The sequence below is a fragment of the Phragmites australis genome, chromosome 6 (assembly GCF_958298935.1).
Source record: "Phragmites australis chromosome 6, lpPhrAust1.1, whole genome shotgun sequence".
In the NCBI taxonomy this organism is placed as follows: domain Eukaryota; kingdom Viridiplantae; phylum Streptophyta; class Magnoliopsida; order Poales; family Poaceae; genus Phragmites; species Phragmites australis.
In genome coordinates this window covers 42,721,228-42,744,873 of record NC_084926.1, presented here as the reverse complement: position 1 = coordinate 42,744,873, position 23,646 = coordinate 42,721,228, and the positions used below count along the sequence as shown (strand labels likewise).

Sequence of the window (23,646 nt, the reverse complement as noted above, 5' to 3'; positions counted from 1 at the left end):
GGGGCGGTCTCTTTGGGTGCGGCTATGGTGGGGCTACGGGCTCGGTGTGGCTCCGTTCACGATCGCAAGCAACACCACGGTTGGGCTAGGCTGGACCTGGGCCTTGGACATTTGGAGGCTGTCCAAATGGAGGCCCCGCTCGACAAAGAGGCCTAAGTAAACAACCTAGCTAGCATTAGCTTTTTTTATGTTTTTATTTTGAAAATATTTTTTTTTTGCAAAACTATGTGTTGTTTTGAAAATAATGCAAAAATAGGCTTTACAACGGGTAACAACAGTCTATTTTTTTAAAAAAAATTCAAACGGACGTCTAATGTTACATTTTTATTTTTGAAATAAAAAAGGGAAAAGTCTATTTTACACCCTCGAACTGACACGAAAGTCCGATTTTGAAACCCGAACTCACAAACCAGGCACTCCACGACCTCCAACTGCTAAATCCGAATAGAGAATACCCCTGCAGTGATTCCACCCCGGTTTTGGAACACGTCAGCCGTCTAGCATGGCTCTCTTTGCCGAGTCAGCAGCTGGGTTGACCACAGGGGGTTAAAAGGGGTAGGGTGAAACCCTAATCCCCAAATCCATCAAAGAGCCGAACATGGCGACATCATGGAGCTCAAACGAGTTGGGCTCTTCATCTCGGCTAGGAGGCGGCGATGGGGAGTATGCATCCCCCATTTGGTACAGGGAGCGGCCTCTTGACTACGAGCACGGAGTGTCCTGCATGTGCGGTGAGAAGGCAGCGCGGTGGATATCTTGGAGCAACGAGAACCCAGGGGGGGGGAGGTGCCTGAAATGCTTCCGTGCTTGTGTGAGTGTCTCTTTTGTGGCTGAAGATTCGATTGGTTTGATGCTTTTCTTCTTGTTGTGCTCTGATTTGAGTCGATTTCAGACCAGTGGATGTAATTTCTGGAAGTGGTATGAAAGGAAGAGTACGACTATCATCGATGACCTACTAATCGATTTGCATGACACCATTAGGGCACTGAGAAAGGAGAAAAAGCAGCTAAAATCGCATTTGGGTGAAGCCATGAGAACGATGGATGAGCAGGTCGATGAGGCAGCTGGTCTGAGGAAGCACATGGCAGAGAAGGATGGTGAGAATGCTCAATTGATGGAGAGGGTCAACAAGTTAGAGAAGGAGAAAGTTGCCTTCATTGTTGTATTTGTGGCTTTTTTTTTTGCTATTTTGCTAGGATTCATGTTTAGCTAGTGAGATGGCAATTTATGCAGGTGTATCCCGGTGTTAATGGTACTTGTATCCTAGTGTTTAATTGAGATGGCAGTTTATGCATTGAACATAAGCTTATGCACTGAAATTTAGTTTATGCACTGAATTTGTTTCACCAACACGAGGCAAACATGTAGCACAACAGATTGTCAACAAGAGGCAAACATTTAGCAGAATAGATAGGCCAATATTCTGGCAATACATGTTCAGATAGGAAATTAAGATATGCCAATAGTCTAGCAATACATGTTCAGATAGCAACTTAAGATATGCAAATAGACTGACAATACATGTTTAGATAGCAACTTAAAAAAGGCCAATAGTCTAGCAATACAAGTTCTTGATATAGCATAGTACGAGGCCAACATTCTGGCAATACATAACAGGCACATCACTTGTATTACATCTGATCAGAACCACCATGAGGCAACATAAGTTGTGGTTGTTGTTTTCCTGGCTTTGGTGTAGATTTTTTCTCTCTTTGGTGGCTCCTGGGCACTAACTTTACCAAAAGTTGTTCAAGATATTACATTGATTGTAACACTAGAGCTTGCCTGTGACAATGGGAGCTAGGCATGTAGATTCAGAGAAGCATTGCTACCTACTGATGTGGACACCTTAGCCTTGGATGATGCCTTGGTAAACCCCTCCTTCTGCATAGTAGACTAGAAGCAACTGTGATGGTTAGTAAGGGAATGAGGTATCATAAATTGAGTAATTTTGAACTGAGTACATACCTTAGTTGTTCTTGTACTATCAGATATATGTATTGTGGTACCAGATGGCATGTCACCTGCACTTCTCTTTCTTTTGTTGGACATCTTTACATCACTGCATGAGCTTTGTTGTGTGCTGGTCACAATGGCCATGGCATTTGGAGGAGGTGTAGCAGCTGAAAGTTGTTGCTGCAGGCCCTCCATTCTTTCTGGAACAAGTACTTATATTGTATCCAACACCTTTGCACCCTCTAGATCTGATTACTGTCCCTGCTCTTGAGATTCTAGTTGGTTTTGGTTTCTCATGTGGCTCTCTCTTCCTCTCTTTCTTGGGCCTTCCTCAACTGGAGCATCCCTTTTCTTACTTGAGCTGTAGAATTCTCAACTTTCTCTGTAGGCTCCCTGCATGTTGCCATATGCTTCACTGCACCAGCTCCCATGTCTATATCTTCATCATCAGCTTCCATGTCTGCATCCATATCATCATCATCTAAGCCATCCTCATCATCTGCTTCTTCCACTACACCTAAGGCCTCAACGTATATGTCCGCAACACATCCCTCATCAGTGCAATTTGACATGTGTAGGCATGTCTTGTCGTCCAACAAAACGTAAAGCCCGGTGGCAAGATCGTGCCCAGGGAACAGCCAGTGCAACAAGCAGCCAACCGAAACAATGCAATGGTCCTTCAGGTGTCCAACCACTTCTGGCAATGACACTTTCTCCCTTTCAATGTAAGACATTCTATCATTTCCACCACAATAATGCAGCTTCTTCCTATCATGGATGAACTCCCCGTTGAAATGAAATCTTACATTAAGGGGCCCATGAACATCCATGTTGCTGTTGTGCATGCAAATCAAAGGAAAAAAAGAAATAAACAGCGGCATTTAAACAATTTTTTACTCTTCCCAACCCTAGAACCACGCATCTAAACCAAAGCAAGGGATTCCCCCAAAGCAAATCGGGGTCCGATGCACTAACCTCGTCCGCCCTTCAGGTGTACTCCAACATCAGTTCTCCAGCCCTGTCCCTGGAGCACCGCTGGAGATGTCGTCGCAGATCTAGAGCTTCCGTCGCCTCCTGGGCCGCCACAGAGCTTCGGATGCAGAATGGGGAATTTTTTGGAGAGAGAGAGAGAGAGAGAGAGAGAGAGAGAGAGAGAGAGAGAGAGAGAGAGAGAGCAGCTGGGGTGTTTTAGGATGACTCGACAAAGAGAGCCACGCTAGACAGCTGATGTGTTCAAAAACCGGGGTGGAATCGCCGCGGGGTATTCTCTATCTGGATTCAGCAGTTGGAGGTCGTGGAGTGCCTGGTTTGTGAGTTCAGGTTTCAAAATCGGACTTTCGTGTCAGTTTGAGGATGTAAAATGGACTTTTCCCTAAAATAAATGACTCCAAACAACAGGATTCGAACACACTAAATGGACAACCTAAAAAGGTCATGAAATGGCATTGATAACAGAAACCTACGCAAGACAATTGTTGTACAATTACATGCTTACAATACGAATAAAATAATCTGTTATCAAATCAACGAAAAATCATGTTAATCAAGTTCATGCCAATTGCTAATACTTATTCTTGACGACTCATTCACTTTGCTGCAGCAATACATGGATTCAGACACCATAGGGATCATGTGGCGGTACATGCCTCTAGAGAGGCAGTAGAACATGAATAATTCACTTCATGCAGCAGGCCGAGCAATCAGGTTCAAGAGAAGGCAGCTGCCTTGCAGCGCCGGTGCGACCTAGGCATGATTAAATACTAGACAAATTCTTGCCCAACCAAGAAAGCAATTGGGACACCAAAATGCTAGAACTCAAATTATGATCACTACCGACGTACCGTGACCATTGTAGCCGTAGGGTAAGTTTGTCTGGTTTTATTAGGATGATAGGATTAACTGCTTGAGGATTTTTTTTTTGTCACAAGGACGTATTGCATTGCACGCTCATGACCAAGGAGCAACTAAACTAGCGGTTTGCATTGCTCCTACAATTGTACTCTACGGCTGTAAAGAATTATCACATGACCAATTTGCTAAACGGAAGAATAATAGTTTTCTAATCAAACTAACCAAGTTCTGGACTAGTTGTACATTGTACTATACATGACCGACAAATTTGGACTGAAAACACTCGCTGGCATTTCATCGAACAGCTTCAATGCACCAAAGTATCAGCCATTTTTCTAGCAAATTGCACAAATGGAGCCAAATCCAAAGAATAAATGCTGATAATTGGTAATACTGGGTAATGATATGCGTTGTACCTACACAAATGGAAGAACATGACCGTACAAGGAGTCGCCGGTTCGCCTGACCTGCCACCCACAGTGACAACACAACAAGGATACTTACGTGCTGCTAGGCAGCCCACAAGCTCTAGGCCCCACAGCTTCTCGCCGGCGACCTTCATTGACTCGTCAGGCTGAGGTTGCAGCTCCTCAGGTTGAGGAATTCGAGTGAGAGCTAGTTCGAGAGAACATCCCATACCGCCTCGTCGGTGACTTCGGCGTGGCTGACGGAGAGCGATCGGAGGCCTGCGAGCCCGGCCACTCTATGCGGGACGATGCGGAGGCTGCAGTGGCCAAGCGCGAGCCGCGCTAGCAACTTATTGGCCATGAACAGGTCACCGCGGACGCGGCATGTGCGCCGGCGGGGTTCGCAACGGGAACTGGGTGGTGATGCGTGCACGCTCCAGCGAGTTCTTGGCCACGAACAAGTCGCCGGGGACGTGACACAACACGAGATGGCAACAGAGGCGGCTTGTGCGGCGGCGGGGGTTCGCGAGGGAGCCACATCCTCTGACATTGACGTCAGAGGGTGGTCCGTCTCTGAGCGCCGTCAATCTCTACCGCATCCTCCAACGAGTCGCTAGCCTCTAGCACTCTATCCTACCCGGTGCGGCCCAACAAAAGCTGTCCTCTGCGGCCCAAACTCCATACGTGCTTGAACGGAAAGGACCGAACTACCCCTCGGTGGCAGACTGCGTAAAACTATCAACTAATTGTCCATTTACCATAATACCCTAACTAATACTTAATGTCCTTCCACTAGTAGTATAATGCAGCGTAAAAATGTCCTACATATAAAAGGAAAGGACATTAATCGCAGTTATCATTATCATGTTAACTATGAACTCTGATTGTATAACATTACTGAAAACAGAGAGAAAACTAGAGTTTGTGGCGGGTCAGTTGGCTACCATGAACATGCATGTCAGCATGTGCAGACCAGGGTTCACAAATTCGAATGATATTTGCGAATATCGACCGATTCGAGCTTAGTCGCATTACAAAAATCGACGTTTATTGGCCAAATTTGAATTTAAATTAAAAAAATAAGGAATTTTGATCGATATTCACGATATTCGAAGAATGCGCTGGGAACATATTTCGGTGCTCAAACACATTTGTGAACCCTGGGCAGACTGGAGGACCCAGTGATAGTAATGTCGATGCCCACCCATGCAGCTGCGGCTAACTCATTTTAATGTTTCATCATGACTACATGCAATGCAGTGCTACTGGTCTGCCTGGAGGAGGAAGGAGGCAACGAGATTGTCTCTGGATTTGGTATGTAAGGTAAAGATCAAGTTGCAATGGGTAATGTCTGAACTCTGTAAAGCAGAGAGATGTGCAAATTGAGATGTGGGGGAGATGGTGGTGGCGACGGTCAAAGATGTCACCATGATTTATTTGCCTATACATAGCTGCCTGGTAGCGTGCATGCAATTGGTCACTTTTATGAGCTTTGTGTTGACAGGGAATAAAAGGCTAGACATGAAGAATACGGTCGGCGCATTGTTAGATTTACAGATGAAACATTGCTCAAAAAGAGATTTGCAGATGAAATGAGCGTCAGGAACATGCATCGTAAGTTGCCAACTTCACCAGGATCACCAGAAGCAGGTGACTAGCTTGTAAGTGCTGCTGCAAGTGCTAGCGACATTGCAAATCTTTTTTCGAGCAACATGCATCGTGCCATGCTGTTAAGTTGATCTGAAAGAAGAGAAAACGAGACAAGATAAATTGATGTGCTCGAACTGAAGCATTAGCAAACTCATTCCTCAGGAGCACACGCCAAGTCCTAGATGTTCCCAACTACTCCCAAGTGTATCATGTTTGTCAGACAGCTTGCAGGCTGCAGGAACTCCTAATCTTCTGAAGTAGGCTTGCACGCACCTGATGCAGCAGCAGAAGAGACAGGTCAACTGAACATGAACTATCAAGTCAGAGCACATTGAGATGACTGAATCCATCGAGGGCAACTCAAAACTGAAACTACTAGCATGCGGTGTGTTCATCTAGGTTCTGAAAGAAAAATCAAAACAAATTAGGTGCATACACAATGAATAGATCAGCATGCAGGCTGCTTTAGAACAATCAGATTAATTTTGCCAGACCAAACAAGTAATATAAACGTGTGCATGGGAGAGGTCTTGGATAGGATGGACTTGATGTCTCAATTCAAGTCTGAGCTCTGAATGTCTACTACAATGTCCTGAATTCAACATGAATCAGTATTGCTGCTGCCTCATAGATATAAGACACTGAACCCGAACACACATTCCTCACGAAGTACTTTTCCTATCCCGTTCACCTGACAATGCGCACCATGAGAGTCCAGGAACCGAAACACCTCCTTCCCAGATTCCCGAACTCCACCAATCAACACCACAACATGATTCTCCTCTATGTCTGAGCTTGGGTAGCCTTGGGTAGTGTAGACATCGTTTTCTTTTAGCTCCAATATATGATCCATAAATGGCAGAACTGTTAGGATTGGCCACCTTCAACCATTAGTCCACACACCTGACTGAATGACACGTCATTGTAACGATGCCAGCTCCAAGATGTGATGACGTAGACTCTGTCTTCCACCTGGTTATAGTAACCACATCAGTCAAAATGGTGTTACTTCAAAGCATGTAAATATACAGTACAGATATATGTAGCAGTAGCACCTCGTCTACAACACCATTTTCTTTTACAACATTGAGCATGCCCTCTAGGCGCCCCATACATACATCTCTCTGTCCTGCTCCATTGAATACACAATGCTTCTTGATTTCATACTTTGCGATCACATTCTTCCATGATAATATTTTGTTGAAAACTTGATGATGAAGGGCACTTTGTTTACGAAGAAATATCTCCATGGCAGCAAGAGTTGCATGCATAGTGCAGGTAGCTAGAAAATGACATAGAGAAATAGTTTGATCAGTCGAAACCATAAATAGCTTATAGCGGCACTTAGTGGCAAAGCTTTCGCTTAGTGTTTAGATACATACCAAGGTCCAATCCCATTTAACTTCAGCTCTGAAAAACAGAAGCCAAAATCATGCGTGCCCTACAAATAAAAAAAGAAAAGAATAGCTCGGATTCCGAAAATAGGTTTTGAACTTCGCAGCCCTAAGAAATAAATCAAACTTCGTGCTTTTTATAAGACTGCTCGTACTCAGAACCAAACCTAAAATATTTCATGGGCAGGGATCATTTTTAGAGTAGAATTAAACCAAGCAATGCTTAGCGACAATTTAGATTCAGACCACTAGGCAGGTATAAGAACATGATTGAGGTGGCTTATTGAGACCAAGGAAAAGCTAATGGTGGATCCCCTACCATCGACCACACTACTAGCCTAAGTGTGAGAGTGTTCAGTTCCAGGAGCGGGTTGGTGATGGATAACCTAACCATCATGAGATGATCTTATGAAAAATTGATGGGATGACCCCATCGCTCATATGTATACTAACAATGTGTTATGAGGAATGAGTTGGTGATGGATCAACCCATTACATTCCTCAAACCAAACAAGTGGATTAGGTTGAGGTTAGAATGAGACAATCCACCGGTCCATCCTCTTTCATATCTTTATGTCGGGGTTCCTTTATGCGGTGTCCTTCTTCCTATATGCGGCTAAGGAGGGAGTTATCAATGGGCACAACCCTCTTATGGTGGTGCTTGGGGAAACCTTCTGGCTTGTCAACCACCACAACATCAGAGCCTTGATCAACTGACTGATCCGTTTCACCCTGAACAACATCTTGAGGATCCACATGTGACAACTCCTGAAGCACAAGGGCCTCACAGGGAGGGGAAACCACAACTGGGGGAGCCTGTTGAAGAAGGAAGGGACCAACAGACAAAAGCCCTAAATAAACAACTAAATAAAATGAAGGTGACCTCACAATGATAGAAGCCAGACATGAGAACATTCCATAGAAAGCATCTGAGTCATAGGCACAATGCAACATAAACTCAAAGTTCATTGGCAGCTAGAGAGGGAGTCATCACAGAGTTTACATGATTGGGCACTGGAGCAATAGGTGTTGGGACACCACTCTGAACTTGAGTCACACACCGACGACCAGAAGCTTGGACATTGACACAGAACCTTCTCCCTCCCTAGAGCAAGGAGCCTAAGGCTAACGAACAAAGCGCCCATTACCCATCCAGCGAGGAGGAGAGTGAGGGGTACGGCCATTTGGTGGTAGTGGATCTTCATCCAGTGGGGCAAAGATACCTTCCTCATGAAGAATGAAGCAGGCTACTGACCAACAACGTGCATATGGTTCATCCCCAACAGCGACAACAACACTGAAAGAGACTTTGGCAGTGGAATTAAGGACAACCCGAATGATAACATGAGCTTTGTTGGAGGTATCATGCCATTCTAGCAGGTTTGCAAAACTACTGATGGCCTTGGCAATACAATCTGCATCAAGGCAGTCCAAAGGAAAATTAACAAGCATGAGCCAGCAAAGACCATCTAGAGGAAGATGCCTAAGGTTCATTGTAAGCTAGATAATAGATTCTACTACCGTTCAGTAATCTCTCCTTCCTATATTATTTGATTGCAAACTAGGACGCCCAGTTGAACCACATCATCAAGGAAATTATATCCTGTTGGATGGTTCTACCAATGTTTAAGAATACATTGCGATGATTCTTCTCAAACAACGTATCCAATTCCCAGTACATAACATGCAACGATTCTTCACCTCAAACAAAGGCATCCAATCCGATCGAAAGCAATTTTATAAGATCCGATCATACGAAATATTTTCTCCTCTGTAATAACACTTGTTTACTTTCTCTCGTTCTATCCGACCATTAAATTACAGGATGGATGATATGGGTAAAATCTCAAAAAAATCTTTCTAAACAAATACCGTAGAATTTGCTTTCCTTGCCGATCCATCTTCGTCACCCCATTTGACACCACGAACCGCTCCTGGGCGAAACGAAACCATGCAACGTGCCGTGTCGCACTTACGCCCGCGAGCCGCCTTCTCCCGATGCAATCGCCGACGAGAAAAACGGACGGCGCCATGCAGCACTACGAGGAGTGCGCACCGTGACGGCCCAGGCTGGATTGGAGCTCCGTCGTACCCTCCCGCCGGAGCTGAGCCGCCACGTTGTTATGTTTGGGTGGAGCCGAGGCATCTGGATTGGCTGGTGCGGCGCCGGTGCCGGCAGGGCGGGCGGGCGCTGCGCTCGGCCCGGCCTCCGCCGAGCCGCCGCGGGTGCTAGTGCCAATACGACCCGCTGAGCTACGCGCGCAACTTCGACCGCGGTGACGACGCCGACGCCGCGCGCGTGTACTACAGCTTCTCCTCCCCCTCCCGCTTCGTCCCCCCCCCCCCCCCCCCGCCTCATCGTCGTCCGCCGCCGGCGCCGGCGCCGCTGCTCCGAGCGGCCTCGACAGCCGATCAATCGCGACTAGTAGCCATTAAATAACAATAGACTAGTCAGGTTGGTGAGCTGCATCCATCCTCTTGTATATACATAAGGACCAAGCGAGCGATTCTTGATTTCTTGTCACAATGGCGAGTGCTCTGGCAACAAGCAATGGCTTGCAAAAAACTCTAGCAACAGAACTTGTTCGTGAGATAACTGTGCGCTGCTGCACGGGAAGTGCTTGGCCCACGACTACCTGTCACGGCCTCACCGCATCTCTCACCTTCAGTGCACACAAAAATAGAGGAAAAATTCAAAAAAAAAGAAAAAGAAGGAAGAGCAGCAACGAATAGAACAGAGCATGCCCTGCTTCCTAGAGCGAACGAATTGAGGCACTGTCGGGGTCCTCGACATTTGTTTCAGCGGTCAGATAGTTGATCTATCTCCAATAAAGGCTAAGTTTAGGACGATGCCGATTGACTTCAGGGTGTTTATCTCATTGCAGAGATGAAAATACTTGTTTTTATGGGCTGTGCTGCACTGTTTCTGGCGGTAGATCATTGTCAAGTGACTACGATACATCCCGATCTTTGCTATCTGGTTTGGGAGGCAGTGAAAAAGGTTGTGTATATCGTGTGCAGAACGAGCGTTGAACAGAAGTCTAAACGTACCAAGAGAACAGTGATGGGGCATTGGATCCTTCTCAACCAAATGAAGAGTTGAAGAACAGGAAGAAGATCTCATACCTTAGGAGGCACGGAGATATGTACTAGACGTTAGGGCCTGGTTCTAAAGCTGAGAATGCTACCTTGTTGGCGATCGGGTCACTCATCTCAGGACCATGCAAGGGATCAGAGTCTTATTTTAATATCTATGAATCGCCAAAGGATCATAGAATACATAATGTACTTGAGAGAATCGAGTTCTTTCGTTTTGCCCCAGAGATCATGGCTGCAGGGAAGGAGTCTGCTAAGAACAAAGATCAAGGAGCCATTTCTTTATGCACAACTAAGATTGTTTGATGGCCAATTCAAGAATCGCTGCTAGTACATTTTCCGAAGTCAAGGAGAAGCTGAATGCTCTCGAGTTGGAAATGAAGTGAAACAAGGCCAGTGATCCTATTCACGTGTTCATCATGAGTTCATGACTGATCTTCCACCAGCAAACTTGACCAAAACATATCGTGCAGATATTGCAAAATATTTGAGATACAAACTGCACACCTTGAAGGAAAGTGATGAATTCATACTACAGACTGCGGAGAGGCCTATGACTGCTGAACATGGCATTAGGTGTGGTTTCCTTGCGAGAATCATGGAAAGCACAAGGAAGGATCGTGATCCTGTTCAACTATAAGATATTTTGTTGTATGTTGAAGCATCTGTTTGTAGATGTGCATCGCTAGGATTTGTTGGGATTGCTGGATCAACCATAGCTGGAAGCATAGAAACGAGGAAGAACAATGTCTGCAAATTGTAGGAAAACGACATTCAAGCAAGCTACATGAAAAGAAAAAAAACTAACCAACGCTACTTAACGCATCGATAACAGCGTGGGAGACACTACTCTAGAGAGTAGATAGAGCTGAATCATGGCAAGTTTTTCACCCACCATTGCATGAGTGTGGGATAGACCAGTTTCATGGTCAGGTTCAGTTGGCACCTAGACCGTTGAGCATCTTGTAGGAAAGTACAGTATACCATGCCAAAAAGTTACTCCTTTGTTCTTTTCCTTTTGTTCTTATTAGAAAAATAGGGTTCATTTTTGTGTGTTGTATTTAAATCGTTTTGTCCTTCATCTTTTTTCCTTCTCGATTATGTATGCATTCTCCCCCTGTTCGTAGGTGTTCTGCATCCTCACTTTTTTTTTTGTCATGAAGACAGTGATGTCATTCTTGAATCTTGATTGCAAATCCATGACCTGTTAAGTGGATAAGTAGCTGATGACGTTTTTCCAGTTTGGCGTCCAGAAACCATCCAAATCCATCAGCAGTTCATCGGCATGGGGTGTCAGCTTAACATGGGACAGTACCATCACATGATGGATTCATCAGCCAGACAGCTGAGTAAATCTTATCGAACAATCAGTTTCATCTCACAGTCAATCCACTGCAGCTCTGCTCACTCAGTTTCCTGTGATAATGCCGCAAGTCGGCATCGATCTCGAAACTTCGTGGCAAGGCTCGATCAAGAACAGCGTAAGGGATATCATGACATCAACACCTTCCCTTGATGTGATCTCAGCAACTAGGACCATGAAATCCTTCTTCGTGCATGTATACTGCTGTACAAAACGCTAGGGGGGCAAATCGACCGCCCTACAGAGTATAATTGACAAAATTGGGTTCATTCCTTTTGCCCCAGACATCGTGGCTGCAGGGAAGGAGTTTGCTAAGAACAAGATCAAGGAGCCATTTCTTTGTGCGCAACTAAGATTGTTCGATGGCCAATTCAGGAATCACTGGAAAGCTACATTTTCTGCACTCAAGGAGAAGCTGAATGCTCTTGAGTTGGAAATGAATAGAAACAAGGCTAGTGGCCCTATTCACATATTCATCATGACTGATCATCCACCAGCAAACTGAACCAAAACATATCGTGCAGCCGTGCAGGTAATGCAAAAGATTGGAGATATAACTGTACACCCTGAAGGAAAACGATGAATTAGTGCTGTGGACTGCAGTAAGGCTAATGCCTGCTGAACATGGTATAAGGTCTACAAGACTACAATGCGTATTCCTTAAAAAAAAGACTACAATATGTAGATGCAATTTTATTACCTGTCCTATGGTTTGCATTTTGAGTGACAGAAAATAATCTAATTTCCAGGTTATTGTCTAGGCTTTGGCACAGGAGAAACGGAATGTACGAGGCAAATGAAGATAAGTACGATTCCCTGCAAGTGCATCATCAATTTAAACCACAGCTTCTCCGAAACAAAATTAAACTACCGAATTCAACGCAGACTTTTTCTTTCCTGAATTCAACATGGACCATTTCAGCAATCTCTATGTGTGAAACAGACTACCTACAAGACCTAAAAATTTGTCGTTGAAAGGACATCACTTTCCCACATGAAGGCTGCATATTTGATGTAGAAGGACAACCGCCACCACATAAAGGTTGCATACCGCTTTTTAGAGACAACGATGATGAAAATCTTCGTCAAACATGGATAAAAGCTTAACAATAGAATATGTGCTCTAAAGTTTAGCTTCGTTGGTTTGATTTTCAAGAGATTATCTGTTGCTTTGTGATGTGAAGTTATTTGGCTGAGATAATCTTATTCCACTATTTAAAAAATGATGGCTGCATGATGCTCTTGTCCTAGGCACACACCATGACACCAAGTCAGTCACCAACCCAAACGATGGCCTGGTCAATTGAATTGACTCGATACCGCCGGGCCACCCCACGACCCACTCGGTCTCGATCGCCGCCGCGTCGAACCGGGCCCAACCACCCTGCGGCCCACACGGGCGCCCCGCGGCCGCGCGACCGGCTGCTCCGGCCCCGACCGGCCTTACGCGGCCACGTGGTCAATGGTTTGACCACCCTCCCCCCGCGTTCTGCCCTTCATTTCAAGGCGCCTGGCCTTCCCTTCCCGCAGCGGCGAGGTCAAGCTCCACACACCACTTGGAAGGAGCCAACGCCCACCACGAGTCCACAGCCCGAGCCGCCATTCCCTCTTCTCCCCGGCGAAAGCTCGCCGCTGCTGCGTCTGCGCCCCGTGGCGGCACGACCCTCGGGGGAGACCGAGAGGGGCTTCTTGGAGCCTTCGGAGGCGACTGGGGAGGGGGAGTTGGAGCCGGTCCTCCGTGCGGCTTCTACTGTGGGTGGGCGGTGATAAGGTGCGGTGCCTCGAGTTGCCGAGGTTTTCTCTGTCGCGTCGGCTGGATCGTCTTCGGCCTGTCGGCGGCGGCGGTTCAGGTGAGCGTGGTTGATTTCTCTGAATATATGCAGAGGAAGATTCAAGATTGGACTTTTATTCTTGTTCTCTTTCCCTTGTCGTCGTTCTTGGTGGTCTTGGTTTTGCTGTTGATTAAGGAAGGGATTAGCCGATTAGGGGATGTTGTTGGCTGCTTCTTGCGTTGATCGATCCAAGCTATGTGAGTGGTTCGTGAGATAAGGTCGGCATGGAAGCTAACTTCTTTTCTCGATTGTGCTCTTACGGCGATTTATTGACGATAGTTTGCAAATTTTGATCGGTTAAGGTCGTTCAAAAATGTGGTACAAGATGTGAACTATGCTGACGGTGAATGTTGGACTTTTTGGAGATTAAGTGTAATCATGCTCTAAAACTATTGGTTGCAGGATAGGTTAGGTCTATTCATGGACTAAATTTAGTGCTACCAGAGTTAGTTAGATCATAGACATCAGTTTTCGTTGGCAAAAGTACATCAAAGTTTTTCTTTTCCTGAAATAGATAAGTTGGATTTGTTGTGGAGGCAATCATTGATGCGTGATCCATGCCTGTCCAATAATGGCGTCTCTCTGAATAAATACTGAAATGCCGATGAGTTATTGTGGACGTAGTCTAATTACGTACTGAGCCTAAGTTAGTTGATTTCACCTGCTCACATGTACGAGTTAACCGCGTTCCCATGATTAGAACTTCATGCATGCGCTGAGCTTGTACATGTACCACTTAAACGTGAATTACAACAGCGTTGCTGGTCTTGGTTGAATCCTAAGCAAACAACGGCCTGTGTAGCTTATGATTGTCATGGATGAATGCAGACAACTTCGCCATCTTGTAAAAGTAAGATTAGCCTGACATCTTGATAGACCTAACCCCTAAGGCCCATTCGAAACATGGGAATTTACTGGTAATGGAACTATTCCATATGAAATTCATGTAAAACTCCTGTTTTCCAAACAGGGCCCTAAGACTCCAAATAAGTGGAAATTTGTGCCGTTGCATACACAGGCAAAGTGAGAATATTCCCTACGTGATATTTTATGGGGTTGAATTTGCCTTAGAAAGAGTTATTTTTATGTACCTGAAGTCCTGGACTCCGTGTTCTAATAAAATTCTCTTCAATAGGGATTTTTCCCTACTGTATTCCTTCAAAAAAAAAGTCCTGGACCTGAAACAAATAAGAAAGACTCTTCAATACCGTGCCACTGCAATTGTTGCTGCATTCTTGAAATTGTGTAAAATGCATTCAATGGCATACCTTATGTTTTTATTCTGTTATTTCAATAGTACTTTCTTCCTTTTGCCTTTTGAATTGCCTATGTTGCACATTCATTCATTTCTTCAAACAAACAGTACTGCAGTACATGCAAATGGTACCGATTTTCAAGGTAATCGTATTTTACTAGGCTCTCAAGACCACACACCTAAGTTTTGTGTACAAGAGAGTTGCAATTCCAGATCAACAGGGCTATCATTTTTAAGGTGTTCCCGGCCACATCATAAGATGGCCATCTTGTTAAAAAACCTAGTAAGATCACATAGTGTTCTTGATGACACTTCTCAACAATACAAGTCAAAGCCCTGAGCCCTGATGTTGTCTGACTTTTGCAAGCAGATGGGTGTATTTGTTTTTCATTTTGCAGTTTATACTGACATTTATCGTAATATCAACTAATGTAACTTATTTTATCCAAAAATAAAGGAATGTAACTTATGTGCTGCAGCCTGCGCTGCAACTTTGTGTTTCAAACATTCTAGGTATCTGTTTAGTTTGCACCATTCAATGCAGAATCTTGACAAAAATTGCATAGTATGTTTGAAAATCGAAATGATACTTATCCAATATAGCTTTCTTTAGGGTTGACCCCGAGCCCGAGTGGTTCCTTGGACCAAGCCCCCCTCCCCAGGGGGGGGGGGGCGTCCCTTTGCGATTCCTCTATTGGGGGAAAATAGCTTTCTTTATAGGTAACCATAATCGGCATTCTCTCTTTTCAGGTCATGATAGCAGTCAGTGAAGATCAATGAAGTGCTTGTGTTGATATCATAAGTGCAACCTGAATTTATTGAACTCACAGCACTAAGACCGATATAATAGTTTGAGAATCCCAGTAATGAGTTGCTTTTCTATCTTTTGCAAGAAGAGAAGGGCAACAAGGCAACAAAGTTCTCACCATAATGAAGGTAGAGATCTCATGCATGGGGTGCATTCTAAAATATCACTCTTTACAGAATACAATGTCCTCTTTTTCCTTGATATGTTCCTTATTTTTTACATTTAACCTTACTTGTGTAGACCTCCCTGGTGGTACAAATATAAAAAGATATACTTATAAGGAGCTGGTAAGGGCAACAGAAAATTTTAACCCATCGAATAAGATTGGTAGGGGCGGTTTTGGTTCTGTCTACAAGGTAATATGCATAACCTTTAAAAGAGAAGCCACTGAAGTTGTGATATAATAAATGTAGACGTGTTTGACGTTGGACAACTTAATGGTGCAGGGGCGGCTCAAGAATGGAACAATTGTTGCTGTCAAGGTCCTATCTTTAGAGTCACGGCAAGGAGTAAAGGAGTTTTTGAACGAACTCATGGCAATGTCAGGCATTTCACATGATAATCTTGTGAAACTTTATGGGTATTGTGTGGAAGAGGACCAAAGAATCCTTGTTTACAATTATCTTGAAAATAATAGCCTTGCACAAACACTTCTAGGTATGCCGTGGTTATTTGAACGCTTTCTGTGCATATTTTCTCTGAAACTTCCATTTTCTTCTCATAAGTTCAGTTATTCTAAGGTCTAGCGTTCCTTCTCAGGCTTTGGCCACAGCAACATCCAGTTCAATTGGAGAACTCGAGTAAATATTTGCCTTGGTATTGCTCGTGGACTCGCATATCTCCATGATGGTGTCAAACCCCACATTGTTCACCGAGACATCAAAGCAAGCAATATACTTCTCGACAGGGATCTTACCCCAAAAATTTCTGATTTCGGTTTAGCAAAGCTTCTACCACCAGACGCAACACATGTTAGCACAAGGGTTGCAGGAACACTGTAAGTGATCTTCGCTATATGTAACACTTTTGTATTTTTTTTTCAGTTTCTTCTTTTCCCTTGAGTACCTGCAGTGTACCATTTTTTCATCTTAGTTGGGTGGTCCATGCCAAATTATATCCTGAAAGTTCAGGGAAGCAATGACAAATTAAATTGCGAAAATATCAAAAGAGTTTCTAATTATTCAAAGTGATATTTATAGCCTATAAATACATTTTCATCTTTCCTTACTCGAGTGTTAATTGACAGAGGTTACTTGGCTCCTGAATATGCCATTAGAGGACAAGTGACACGCAGGTCAGATGTCTATAGTTTTGGTGTTCTGCTTCTAGAAATAGTTAGCGGGAGATCTAACTCCAGTACAAGATTACCATATGAAGATCAGATGCTTCTTGAAAAGGTTAGAGGAATTGCAAGATTTCATCGACGTATCTTTCCATTATTCCTTGCATAGTATAAGTTGTTGCTTTTGCCATCATTAATTAATCAAGTTTTTTAAGCTGAAGTTTTCTGCAAAATGAATATGTTGCGTGATAAATAATTTCCGAGTGCATAATAGTAGTCATTGTTTCCTGTAAGAGAATTTATGTAGATATATGCAGTATGTGCATTACAGAATCATAGCCATGATATGTCAACTTTTCTGTTCTCAGATTTACTACAGCATTAAAAAAAATTGTGACCATTATCACGCACTTAAATTGTTGTCATGCATCAGCCAGAAAGTTATTTGCTACCTTTTCCTAAGCGAAGTATCATTATATGAGAACTCATCGCATAACAGCTAGTGAGCAAATCTTCTAAATCAGGACTTTTGTTCTCTACTGCTGCAGTTCCCAGAGATCACCAATGGGGTTCTCCTCTTGCAGACATGGATGTATTATGAGCAGGGAGGTTTGGAGAAAATCATAGACAGCTCTTTGGGTGATGACTTGGACGTTGCACAAGCCTGCAGATTCCTGAAAGTTGGGCTTTTGTGCACACAAGACGTCACAAGACATCGACCGACTATGTCCATGGTCATCAGCATGCTGACAGGTGAAACGGATGTCGACTCAGAGAAGATCAGTAAGCCTGCTATGATCACCGACTTCATGGATTTTAAGATCAGGAGCATGAGGAAAGGGAATGAAGAAATAGCCACATCCTCCACGTCCACGTTCCCATCCTCCATCATGGCGCAGGGTTCGCCTTTGCTCTCGGCAGAGACGACACAAGCCTCCATGACATTCACTGGGGTATCAGATCGCGAGTGACCTGATCGAATTGGTTACAAATATGGAGACCATGTAAAGAAAACGAAGATCATGTAGAGAAAGAAAAGGTAGCGTAGTCAAATACCTTCTGCAGAATTTTCTTTGCTGGTTTGATTTTCATGTATAGATTTATTTACTTCATTAGTTGTCGGAACATTGTTGTTGAGTCAAAGGAGTACAGTGCATACGAGGAAATAGTTTCTGTATGTACAATAGTGGATTGTTGACACATTTTCTCACTTGGATGTATCAATCCAGATGAACATTCATCAATATAGGGCACATTGTTGGGCATACAGTTTCTCCTCGTGCTTCATGTACACTGTTACAGCTAATGTCAGCTCCACTGAGTTTCAGGTAATTGAGCCACTGAGCCAGGCAGCTGCTGTATATGCTGTCTTCACCACAACAATGATGCAAGCTCTGTGTCTGTGCAAGAGGGGACCCAGGTGCTCCTTCCAGACACTGAGGATTCTAACATGGCTACTGGGCATGGCAATGTCCTCACCATCACCTGATTACTTTCTCTTCTCCCTTATGGATGTGGTCACAGACTCACAGTGGCAGCTGACCCGCATGCATTCTTGTAGAAGTTCATCTTTAGTAGTACTCTACTGCTGCTACTGACTGAACTGCCGAAGTGGTCCATGCATGCATGTAACAATGGCTGGCAGGCCAGAAAATAACACATGCATGATGAGTGAGAGCTGGTGCAGTGGGCCCTGGCAATGGTGGTCACCAACAAATCACTAATTTACTATGGTGGTGGACTGGTTTAGCTGTTACTTCTGCTGCTGGTGTTGATGGAACATGGACCTGTTTAGTGGTAAATTAAGTAGCATGATATGCGTTTAAGGCCTTGGAGCAAGCATTGTACTGCTCATTAAGCTTGGACATTATATTGTCCATCCTGTTGAAGTAGAAGAGAGTATTGGCGGCGGTCTTTATGAACTTCTGAGTAAACTGAGGTACGTGAAAACTTTTGAGCAAACATTGTTCAAGAAAAGAGCATATGGTACTAATTGGCAGAAAATACAGTCACTAGCTAGTGCATCGCAATGCTGGCTAGCTTGGTTTCCAGCAGCAGCAGCACGGCCTCTCTCTCCAGCTCAGCTCAAAGATACTGTAGATGAATTTGCAGGTTCTCTCGGTCTCTGTCTGGCGGGCCCCAAGTCCCCCAACACAGAAGCCCATGGGCTAAACGGCACACGCATGAGTGTAAGAGAGAATTGTGTCGATTAGTACCATATGCTCTTTTACTTAACAATGTTTGGTTGCCCAAATCTCCTTCAACCTATCCCGCTGGATGCGTATAATCTCAGAGAGAATTATGTTAAGTTGTCCGTATCCACTATTACAGTCTACTTAGGTGATGTAAATATATGGCCTCATTCTAGCCCAATAATTACTCTACAGCCTGGCCCGGCTGATACAAGCTCTGCATCTATTTATATAGACATGTCTACTTATTAGTTTCATAAAATAATCTTTATACTAGTAACCAATCACAGTCTCAACTCTTACATCCGCTTATGATATATCAGATTCAGTCAATCAAATAGAAATTTAGCTCAGACTGTCTAGACATACATAACCAAACAAACACTTTTCTTTTCAACAAATATAACTTCATTTAGCTTACTTCCACTCGGTCTACTTATACGGTGTAGCTCCACGAAACCTGGTGCGAGTAACCAATCACACCCCTAGTTTACGTACGAATGTTCGGCGTGTGCACGTGTACCCGTAATCCATTATGTACTAGTAATGAATTGTACTGGCCTGTGCTGCTGTGCATGCGTACAAACATGTTCAGTTCAGAGTTCAGCTAGAAGCTATGATAAAAGAGTGTAAGAGGGGAAGAGAAAAAGGTTCAGAATGAATGCCAAATAAAATTGCATGCATTCAGCTCACGAGGAACTGGTCTATATGACGAATTGGTATATGTATGCATACATCTGCCAGTGTCTACCTGTGGTAAACAGAAACAAGTAAGCATAAATGATAATACTTGATGACCAAATGCATCATCTGAATTCTGAATGCAATGCATCACAATAGAATCAGCTGATCGAACATTTATACCTAGAACCGGAAACATATAGTTCAGTACCAAATCGAAAGAGGTTCTATGCATTTCAAAGTTCGAATTTAGCTCGCTTTAAAAGAGATGTTATATACACTTCAAAGTTCGAATTTAGCCAGCTCTTAACAGGGAACATTTAGGTAGTTAACCAATTAGAGAATTTAGGATACACGAATTTGTTGTGTCTAGCTATATATGTCATTCAAAATCTTTTAGAAAAACACGTGATACGCTCAACTTTTGAGAAATTCCTTGTCACAATATTCACTGTGCTAGCTAGACGCAGCTCTTGTTGCCAGATATCAGACATGTTTGGCATATGATAAGCCCATTGGACAAACATTCTTGATAAATGAAAGGAATGAAGTGCACTGGAAAACAATCAAGGAAAGAAATGAGTGAAAATGCGGACACGTTTCACCCGAATTCTTGTTAAAATAATCAGCAGGTCTGATATCTGGCATTTTCCATTTGAAAAACGAAAGGGGAAACAAGCCTATGAATGTTGTGCACTGTACCTCAGAACTCAAGAAGTAAACTACAAAAAAGACTGTCAGATAAAAAACACTGAGCCTGTAGAAAGAAAGAAACAACAAAAAGAAACAAATCAAATCAAAACATGACCAGGTTCCCCAATGTATTATTCATTCGAGATGAACGTATGATCGATCAAAAGATGATCAAAAAGGGTACCAGGAATTCATGAATCATAGCTGTATATATTCAAGCATTTAGGCAGCAGAAGTATCTATCGAATCAAGCACAGGATATACGAGAAATATTCTCATACAAGAATCAGTCACGTGCTGAAAGCCACAAACTAAAAACATAAGTTCTCATAACCTCACTAATTTCTCGGAGCAAGCTGCAAGAACTTGACAGAACTCATATCAGCCCGGCCTTCCGCACCTGCAAGAGCAAACCAAAAATATAGCAAGGATTCCTTTCTAAAAATATATATAGTAGGGATCAATTCAAATGAGTGAAGCATCGATCGAACTAAAACCATGGATGCATGCTTGGCCCCTTGCACGCCACCCACAGCAGGCAACCACACCATGGATTGGGCTACATGTGTGGCATACAGGGAGCCAGGCACACAAGATCTTAATTTGATCAAACCTACTCTTATCTCTCATCGACATAACAGTGCAAAGAAGGCCAAGAGGTCAAAAGAGATGCATATGTTTCTCTTTCCATCTAAAGTTGTAATGGTATAGAAACAAAACTAGAGCTCGATGGGCATGCACAAGTATGAAGAAAGCCAAGAGGGCTACTAGAGGGAGAGAGCTAGGGTTTGGTATAGAAGAGAAGAACGGTGCAAAGGTGCCAAGGATGGAGGTAGAAGAAAGAGCAGGAGGAAGATTTATAGAGGGGCAAGAAGATCGATGCTGCTCTCTCTTACTCCACAACCTACAACATGGAGTCGACAACTCCGTGGTTACTTGCTCACCCAAAGGAAAGCTAGAGCCACACTAGGTTACATGGAGCACAAGACATTAGAATACTCCATTTCCCAAGGGAATTAAAGGATGACGCTTTTGATGCCATGACACACTGAGCAACTGGTACGGAAGCAAATTCTATATGATCATATTCTTAACAAGATCTTTTCCACTGTGATGACACGTGTCTAACTCTTACTTCTCTTCAACTCAACTATTAAATTACATAATAAATAATATAAATGAGATTTTACGAGAATCTCTCTCGATGTATTCATAGTGAATTTGCTTCCGACCAGTACTGCACACGTACTACAACTAGTGCCTTTGCGATTAGTATTATATTGCATCTAAAGTGCTGGCCGAAAGCCGCCCCTCCCCAGCAGCACCACCCAAAGCGACCAATGGCATGCAAAAGCATGGCCTCAGTTCAAGCTTCCCTAAACTAGCTACTCTCTCGTGCTGGTGAGAGCAGGGCTCGATCGTGTAGGCTTTGATAAGGAGAATACTCTACTGTAGGGTACTGTGACTCTCTGTGAGCTTTGGCTATGGAGATGGAGACTAGATGGAGGAAATAGAAAGGGAATCGCCATTTCCCCAACCTTGCAGTGACTCAGGCTGCCACAGGCACACACCTTCCTCTCTCTCCCTCTCCCTCTCACGCCGGAGAGAGAGAGAAACAGGGAGGGGTTGGTGCAGACTGTAAAGTTGATGGCTCTGACTAGTGAAGTGGATTTTGTCCGGAGCACTTGGCCGAGCTCCAGATTCTCTTCTCTATACCAAACCTCACCGTACCAGTCAGGCTCAGGCGCAATAGGATAATGCTTCTCTCCAGGGTATTGCTGCTACAAGTACGGCAGGCTTCTCCTGGTACCGATGCTACAAAACCCCTGACTAGTGGGACCCTGTCTTGGTAGGGTCCGTTGTCAGTAGTAAGCGCATTTTACCCGGTTCAGACCTGTCTAGAGAATTGTAGTCATCGAGTTTACAGGGCTGCACACAGGCCTTTTCTAGTTCAGCGCCGGCCTCCTGAATGAACCTTGATGAAGATATTGCATCAAGCCAACAATCAACTGTTTCATCATATTATAAGTGTTTGTGAACTGTCCAGGGTTTGAAATTTAAAAACTATTGCCGATCAGTTTACTTCACCAGACAAGGATCAACAGGGATATATAACAAAATTAACCCTTTGCTCACCAAAGCATGCATCCACATCTGTGACCTGTAGGCTGTAGCACTAGGCCGGCCTTGTCTGCTCCAAACCGTTGCACATGCCATTGTTAATAAGCTCGCTCACTCATGCAGTCACGCTAAACCACCCCATTTGTTTAAGGCAGATCTCACTCGCATCCTTTGACTAGTTGGAGCGAGTGAGCTCGCTCCAATGGCAGCTGGAGGTTTGGTTGAAGGTGGAGGGGCTGGGTGACTGCCGGTGCAGGTGAGGTTCAGGCTGATGGATTGGGTTGGATGGTCGTTGGCTCGGAGGCAACGCGTGCATGGCTTCCGTGGCTTGTAGCTCTTGGGGACTTTCTCCCATGGGGAGGACAAGGGAATGTTCTCCGGTTTTGCAGGTGGGATCGGTTGAGATGGCATCGCCTGGCTCTCCTTGCGTCCTGTTACTAAGAAAACTTTGTTCCGTAGGGGCTGGAACAGATTTTTATTTTTTCAAAAAAAATACATTTAATTGGATTCTTTATGCCAATATAATTTGTGTGAAAAATGTTTTTTGATTTTGAAACTCGCATACAGGGTCTTTGTTCTACGAATAAAACTATTGGTATATATGGAATCAATCTAGTCCCCATGGATGTGGTTGCCTGCTGATTTGTAAGAGCATCTACAAGGTATACATTGAAGTCCATTGCGTAACGCCAATTCCGACAACATAGCAGAAGTTTAATTCTATTTTATGTCAGTCAAGAAAGGCATGCTACTATTTCTTTTCCCAAAAGAAAAGGACAGTGTCTTTGTTGCCGCTATCATTCCACATCTTTTCTAAATTTCTTGCACGTACCCACCATTCGTTCATTGGCTTGCGTTCACAATGATTCCAATTCCAATTATCTAATCTAACTATCGCCATGCTTGAGCTTAATTTCTGTGAAGCTAGACCAGCGGCGGCAGACAAGAATGAAATGCACTGTTTGGTTTTGTATTTCTCAAGCTCTAGAGCCTAGTCTGTCCCCCCAAAAAACAATATTTTCTTTGGGAAAAACATATATTCAAACAAAGATGGAGTAGAGCCTA

General features: G+C 43.9%; 1 protein-coding gene, 2 long non-coding RNA genes and 1 pseudogene across 8 annotated transcripts; 2 read left to right on the top strand and 2 right to left on the bottom strand.

Annotated features, from left to right (window-relative positions):
• Nucleotides 1–1,430: 1,430 nt before the first annotated feature.
• On the bottom strand, nt 1,431–3,091 carry LOC133920700 (uncharacterized). Its single transcript, XR_009910159.1, has 3 exons — nt 2,932–3,091; nt 1,969–2,790; nt 1,431–1,896 (listed from the first exon to the last, which is right to left on the bottom strand). It is a non-coding gene; the product is annotated as an uncharacterized LOC133920700 (long non-coding RNA).
• A 1,431-nt stretch (nt 3,092–4,522) lies between these two features.
• Nucleotides 4,523–11,117, top strand: LOC133923250 (O-fucosyltransferase 30-like; annotated as a pseudogene).
• Nucleotides 11,118–13,229: 2,112 nt separating this feature from the next.
• LOC133922624 (cold-responsive protein kinase 1-like) lies at nt 13,230–18,856 on the top strand. 5 transcript variants are annotated; one of them, XR_009910512.1, is made up of 8 exons: nt 13,230–13,567; nt 15,555–15,740; nt 15,853–15,968; nt 16,059–16,269; nt 16,372–16,609; nt 16,859–17,009; nt 17,443–17,933; nt 18,223–18,856. XR_009910512.1 is itself a non-coding variant. In XM_062368029.1 (7 exons), the coding sequence occupies exons 2-7, from the start codon at nt 15,671–15,673 to the stop codon at nt 17,863–17,865; spliced, it is 1,173 nt and encodes a 390-aa protein (XP_062224013.1). In that variant the 5' UTR covers nt 13,230–13,567; nt 15,555–15,670; the 3' UTR covers nt 17,866–18,159. The 5 variants fall into 5 exon arrangements, 2 of the variants coding, with proteins under 2 accessions (XP_062224013.1, XP_062224011.1); XR_009910513.1 differs by having other exon boundaries at nt 18,207–18,856; XR_009910511.1 differs by lacking the exon at nt 18,223–18,856 and adding an exon at nt 18,124–18,159.
• Nucleotides 18,857–19,378: 522 nt separating this feature from the next.
• On the bottom strand, nt 19,379–22,135 carry LOC133922625 (uncharacterized). 2 transcript variants are annotated; one of them, XR_009910515.1, is made up of 3 exons: nt 21,999–22,135; nt 20,795–20,860; nt 19,379–19,837 (listed from the first exon to the last, which is right to left on the bottom strand). It is a non-coding gene; the product is annotated as an uncharacterized LOC133922625 (long non-coding RNA). The 2 variants fall into 2 exon arrangements; XR_009910514.1 differs by lacking the exon at nt 19,379–19,837 and having other exon boundaries at nt 20,651–20,860.
• Between the last annotated feature and the right edge of the window lie 1,511 nt (nt 22,136–23,646).